The 6,595-nt window shown below is 29.5% G+C and overlaps 1 protein-coding gene across 1 annotated transcript in view; it reads right to left on the bottom strand.

The window, feature by feature from the left end:
- Positions 1-6,595, bottom strand: part of LOC106459449 (DNA replication licensing factor mcm5-A-like) — a 107,892-nt gene that overhangs the window by 59,628 nt on the left and 41,669 nt on the right. The window contains exons 7-8 of the mRNA XM_013919072.2: positions 2,395-2,651; positions 550-661 (exon numbers count right to left, since the gene is read on the bottom strand). Of these exons, the coding sequence (XP_013774526.1) occupies positions 550-661; positions 2,395-2,651 (369 nt within the window). The remainder of the gene's footprint in view (positions 1-549; positions 662-2,394; positions 2,652-6,595) is intronic.

Genomic DNA, 6,595 nt, shown 5'->3' with positions numbered 1-6,595 from the left:
TTACTAATACTATTTAATTTATTATTATTATATATATATATATATATATATATATATATATATATATATTTTGACCAGTATATATTTTGGATTTTACAAAATAATTTTATTATTGTACACTGTCTTCCATTTGGCCATGCTACAATTCTATTTTTAATTTTGTTCCATTTATCATTTGTTTTGTATTAGGTAAAATAAAACATCAATAAAAATATGTATATAAAAAATAATATTTGCAAGTTGTATGTTTATCAAGTATTGTCTTATAATTGCAAATTATTCTTTATATTCCATGACATGTAAAGTGATACAAAACAAAATAACTAACACTTAACTGGCCCACACTCTGCAAATCAGATGATTTTTTAACCTAAATACACAGGTCTGTTTTTAACCATTGAAGACAGATCCACTTCACTGAAAGCAACAAAATTTTACAGTTACTTTTTTTTTTAATGTGACCTGCCAAATCTTTTTTGACCATGCGTGTTTTTATCATCATGCACATAGTTCCACAGATATGCCAATAGAAAATGTAAAAATACTTACACCAATAGGAGCAACTTTTTCTACAAACTTCAGCAACTGACTTTTGGCTGTTCCAGGATCACCAAGTAATAACAAATTAATGTCACCACGACGGGTTAATCCATCTGGTAACCTAGTTAAAAGTTATTGGGACATTACTTAAACATTACATTTTTATGATTTAAATAAAATTTATTAATCAATTATTTTAATAGGCAAGTTACAAAACATAAATAACCAATACTCATAATAAACACAAGACAAAAAAAAGGCTACAATATGTATGTGAATAGAGAAAAGTTGCAACAAAATTTCCACATTTTCATGAAAACTCCTAACCTGGTTTTTTAACCTTACCACAAAGTTTTGTTTTTACTTTAATGACATCATCTATTATGAAATTGATAGCAGTTGTATAGAATAAATGCTATCAAGTGCACTAGCAAAAACATTTTAAATTTACTTGGTAAAACAGATCTTAAACACAGCCATTTCCGAACTCTCATACTGAGCGAGATATGTTAATGATGTTTTCTTTATTTAAAAAAAAGATATCCAGAGAAAGTTGCTGAAACAATATTTGACACATCCACACAAAAAAATTACAAAGCTTGAAGAAAACATCTAACTTTATCATCGCTACAATTCCTTATGTTGAGCACATCAATAAAAACATAACTGGATTATGGAAATTATTCATGAAAAAATATAACAGACTAAAATATCATAATCATACAAAAGCCAAGTATTAAAATCAAGAACCTTATCACTAACAATTACCTCACTGAAATTAAAAACAATGGAAACATCTACAAAATGTAAACACAATTATATTGGAGAAGTCAATAGAGAAATGAACCTTAAAATTAAGGTTTTTGTTTTGAATTTTGTGCAAAGCTACACAATGGTTATCTGCACTAGCTGTTCCTAATTTAGCAGTGAAAGACTAGAGTTAAGTCAGCTAGTCATCGTCATCCACAGCCAACTCTTGGACTACTCTTTTACCAATGGGATTGACCATAACATTATAATGCCCCAAAAGCTTATGGATTATGGAAATTGATGAAACAGAAAGCATGTTTGGTGGGATGGGGATTCGAACCTACGACCCTTAGATTGCAAGACAAGCACTCTAATTAACCACCTGGCCATGCCAGGCCCAAACTTAAGGAACATCTCAATGAAACTAAACATATTATCATTGAAAACAATGTCAAAATCAATCGAAAAGTACCAGACTTCAACAAAGGAAAAATTACTGGAGCACTACTGATAAAGTCATAAAATCCAAAGCTGAATAAATATCCAGAAACCTATCTTTATCTATATTAATATTTTATACACCTCATTTTACTAAAAAAGCTAACTTAACACCATCTGCAAACTTGTCCTCACAATCACGAGTCTGTAATGTTCCTGCAAATTCAATTGTATTTTTGAATGCAATCTTACCTGATGATGACTCTGTACTATGGGTTGAAACATTGTAATTATTTTTTGACAGATTGTTTACGCAGAGTATTCATGATGAAACTTTGTAGAATGGACAGCAACTGTCTGAAAACAAAAAGGCGGAAGACTTTGAAAATGTCGTCCTCTACACTTGTGTGTATAACAGGCAGTTGCCGTCCATTCTACAAAGTTTCATCATTGTAATTATTAAAATAAGAACTTGCTTATTGTAAATGCTGCTTATATTTATATTAAATTAATTACTTGGACTTTATTTTTAAATGAAAAAAGTTTATGTATTCCTCACAATCAAATCACATGTTCTTTAGCTATAATTAACATTTAGCACAAAAAAAAATATTATTTTTAAGACAACTTTTTACCTTTAAATTCATCAAAGCTCATAACACTTACTTTTTTCTTGAACCTCCAAAAAGAAGACAAGCTATTGCCTTCTTTGTGTCAAGGCAACCATATATAGATGGAGCAATACTTTTTGTAATTCTTTCATATACATTCTTGCTTTGAGCAAGATTTCTGAAACTTTCTTCTTCTTCACATGTAAAAGAAGTATTATTTGTTCTTCCTGATCCTTCTCGATCCACAGTAATAGATACAATTCGAATATATGGTCTACAAATACCCACACTGGCTTTCTCTTTATTCCTTTTCTGTATCGAAAATTTTTATTACTTTCAATTAGACTCAAAAGTTTAAAATAATAATCAATACTTGGTAAATTACCAACCCAGTATAGTCAACACATACAAATATTTGAAGTTTCACTTTTTAACTAGTGAATTTCAAAGCAAAAAATGCCCATAGCTTTTAATGGAATAATGTATACTTAGGATGTTTATCGCAATTAAGCTATATAGACATTAAGTGCCAGAATAATTAAACATAAACTTTACAAGAAATAAAATCATCTGAGCTTAAGTATAGAAAGTGATATAGTCATAGTGTCAGTGAAGTATAGCATCACAGTTCTAAAATGTGAAGTTAAAAGTATAAAGTGGTGTCTATTTGATTTTAAGGGTACTAAAAGTACAAAATTCTGTAACTGATAACTAACAAGTCTACACTGTAACCATTCAAGTCCCTTGCAAGTTTACAGGTGTATTTTATACTCAGTTTATTGATGAATTCAGTACATCATACACATGAAAGTTAACTGCACTTGCAGTAATAAAACTCAATTTAATAACAGCCATCAGAACAAAGTATTTTTTAATCAGATTTTCAAAAATTGTGTTTTAGGTTCAATAAAAATATTTTGAATAATACAATACCTAAAGAATTATGTCCACCACAATATACCAGTATTGTCAAGTATTAATATCATTCTATATTGTAGTATTGAATAACTGCATTTATATAATTGAAAACCAAACTAACAAAATTAATTATACTGTATCACAAAATCTTAAAAATTACATTTAAACAAACTTGTGCTTAATTCTATGTCTCTTTCACTACCCTTTTTTCTAGAACACAAAGATTGATTGCAGATATCTAAAGTTCCATAATAGGTAACTTTACTTTGAAGTTTACAAAGAGGATAATATATACAAAATATATGAAATAAAATGGTTGAATTTAGAGCACTGGTAGGAATAGAAGATCTTAATATAATAGGAATCTCAAATCACAGTATCTCAAATTCAAAAATTTCACCTATTCTTTCATAGTACATAGGCAAGCTCATACTTCATTATTAAAATCTGGTTATTGACAATTTTCATTTTATTCATCCATATAATATGAATACGCATGTGTATGAGTTTGAAATGGATGGACATTAATGGGACTACACTTTACTTTGCCTTGACACAGGTGTTACACAGTATCAGATTACCAGGTAAAGCAATAAATAACAAACATTTTGTTAACATTATTTCAATGAGTAGGCAGTGTGGAGCAAAAGGTCGATTTACAGGTATGACTTATAATTGTTTTTCATTAATTATGAACTAAATAATTGAACTTGCATTGTAAATCTACTAATTTGTGACTGTGGAATCAATGATGTGTGAATTTTCTTGTTATTTTAATTATTTAAAAAAAATCACTGAAACTCCCCACTAGTTGGGATACTCATAAAAAAAATTGGGACGAAGTGGTTTTATTTGTAAAATGTGAGTTACAGTCTATTCAAGTTAGATATCAAAACTAATAGCAACAATGTTGAATCTGTTTGGGTTTCTGACAATGGTTAGAAGGGGAAAAGGCCTTTAGTTGGAATTTGTTAAACCACCAGATAAAACTAATAAAAACTGATATCAATATTTCAGTTGTTAATAAGGTTTTAAGTGTGGAACATTTTAATTTCAAATGTATGGACTGGGAAATGTTAGAGTCAAATCATAAGGGAGACAGATTTCTCAAAATTCTTCAGGATGGTTTTCTACAACAATTGGCTAGGGAAGCTACCAGGAACAATGCTATGTTGATTTTGATGTTAACTTCAAATAAAGAAATGGTTGATATGGTAGAGGATGGGAAACATCTAGGTGAAAGTAATCATGCTATTTTACATTTGATATTTTGCTGCATATGGAGATAAGAAATAATGAGAGTAATTCCACAATATTTGAGACAAGAATTATTTGCTGTGAATTAGGCTACTGAATTAGTTGGAGATACTGGTCAAATTTGAAAAAAAATTTCAGAATAAATTAGATATCCAAGTTAGTCATATTCCTTACTAGAACAAAATACCCACACTCTGCTGCAGGATTCCAAGGTCCTCAGGAGTCTTAATGTACCAGTCAAGCATCTCCATTACTTTAATTACTTCTATAGCTATACCAATTGTTTAATTGATTTTTTGTTGCCATTTCCTAAACTTAATTCAATTCAACCCTTTATAAAAGCAAATAGTTTTAACTTGTCTTCACAGATTAGTTTTTTTTCTTCCTGTGTTTTTACTTTAATTACTTTCATTCTCTAAATTCTCCAATATTCTCCATTTCATATTTTTCTTCCCATTGTTTCCTTCCATTTCCCAAACTTAGTTCAATTCAATTTATTTTTAATTCTCAAATTTGTAATTTTTCATCCCACGTTTGTGTTGAAAAAAAAAGAGTATTTGGCAAAAAACCTCCATGCATTGTTTATTCAGTAAGTGAGAATTAGAAAAAAATGATACATTTCTATAGACATTCAGGAAGTAGAATTATGGGGTTTAATGGATATAGAGCAAAACTATAGAGCAAAAATTTGGCCAAAATATTGTCCAAAAGCACTTCCCCAGAATCCCCTTAGAATGCATGCAAATTTCAGGTCTCTAGGTTCTTTCCATTTGGAACTATGGCAGTTACACACGCAGGCTCTTTTATTATTATTATTATTATAAATAGATAAAAAGTCCAGTAGCAAGTAACAGTGCATTGCTTTATCAAGGATATAAAAGATAAAATTAAAGAAAAGCATTATAAATTGAGAAGTTTAAAATTATTGCAATGATGGGAGATCTGGAAATAGTTGGTCAATTGGGAAATTTGGGGGGAAAAAACTATATTATAAAAGTTTCACTTAAAAATATAAAAAATAGCATGAATAGTAAGGATTTATTCAAATACACTAAGTGTAAGCAAAATGTTAGGATGAAAGTAGGGCCTTTGAGGGGTGACACAGGAAGGCTAATATTTGATGGTTATGGGATGGCTGGATTATTAAAATCTCCTTCAGTTTTATAAAATATTCCTCAAACTTAACAGTTACTAGACAGAAACAAAGTTGAAGATCATGATAAATAACATTTATTCCAAGTCTGCTAAGAAAAAATTGGAAGTTTAAGTATTGATAAAGCACTTGGACCTGATAACATTAATCCAATAGTTTTGAAAGATGTTAAGGATTGGTTTTATGAGCCACTTGCTATTATTTTTTCAAAGTCCTTGAATAGTAGGCAGGTACCAGAATACTGGAAGCTGTCTAATGTTACTCCTATTTACAAGTGATGAAAATTGTCTCAATAATTATAGGCCTATTAGTCTTACACCAATGGTGGTAAAAATGTTTAAAAGTCTGATGAAATATGCTTTGCAGAGTCATTTAATAAAGTTTAAAATTCTTTTGGATAATCAGCATGGTTTCAGAAAATTTTGCCTGACTTATCTTTTTATACTCTTTAAGAAATTACTGCTTATGTAGATGAGGGTATGGGTGTAGATTTGGTGTATCTGGATTTTCAGAAAGCATTTGACAAGGTACCACATAAAAGGCTTGTTAAAAGTTATCTGAGCGAGAGATCAATTGGGTAATTGGATAGAAAATTGGCTTAACCCTTTCTATACAGGTTGCAGGAGAAAAGCCATGTCATCTCGTTTATTGACTCACGTCCAAAATTTTATTGAACTACTATTTCATGAATTTATGTCAATAAGTTTGGTACCAAACTGTATTATATTTCAAATTTATAACTATACATTACCTAATTTGTTAATTTAAAAGTAAATATTAAAAATCCAGATAAACATCAATTTTTGTGTATCACATAGTATGTTGAATTACAGATATTGACAAGCGAGAATATAAAATAAGAAGGTCTTATCTTTTCTATTTGCCAAGATATTGATCACGTAATAAATCAAACATATTGGCACTCCAC

This window comes from Limulus polyphemus, unplaced genomic scaffold (genome assembly GCF_000517525.1).
Source record: "Limulus polyphemus unplaced genomic scaffold, Limulus_polyphemus-2.1.2 Scaffold610, whole genome shotgun sequence".
Lineage (NCBI taxonomy): Eukaryota > Metazoa > Arthropoda > Merostomata > Xiphosura > Limulidae > Limulus > Limulus polyphemus.
This window is presented reverse-complemented; position numbering and strand designations above follow the sequence as displayed.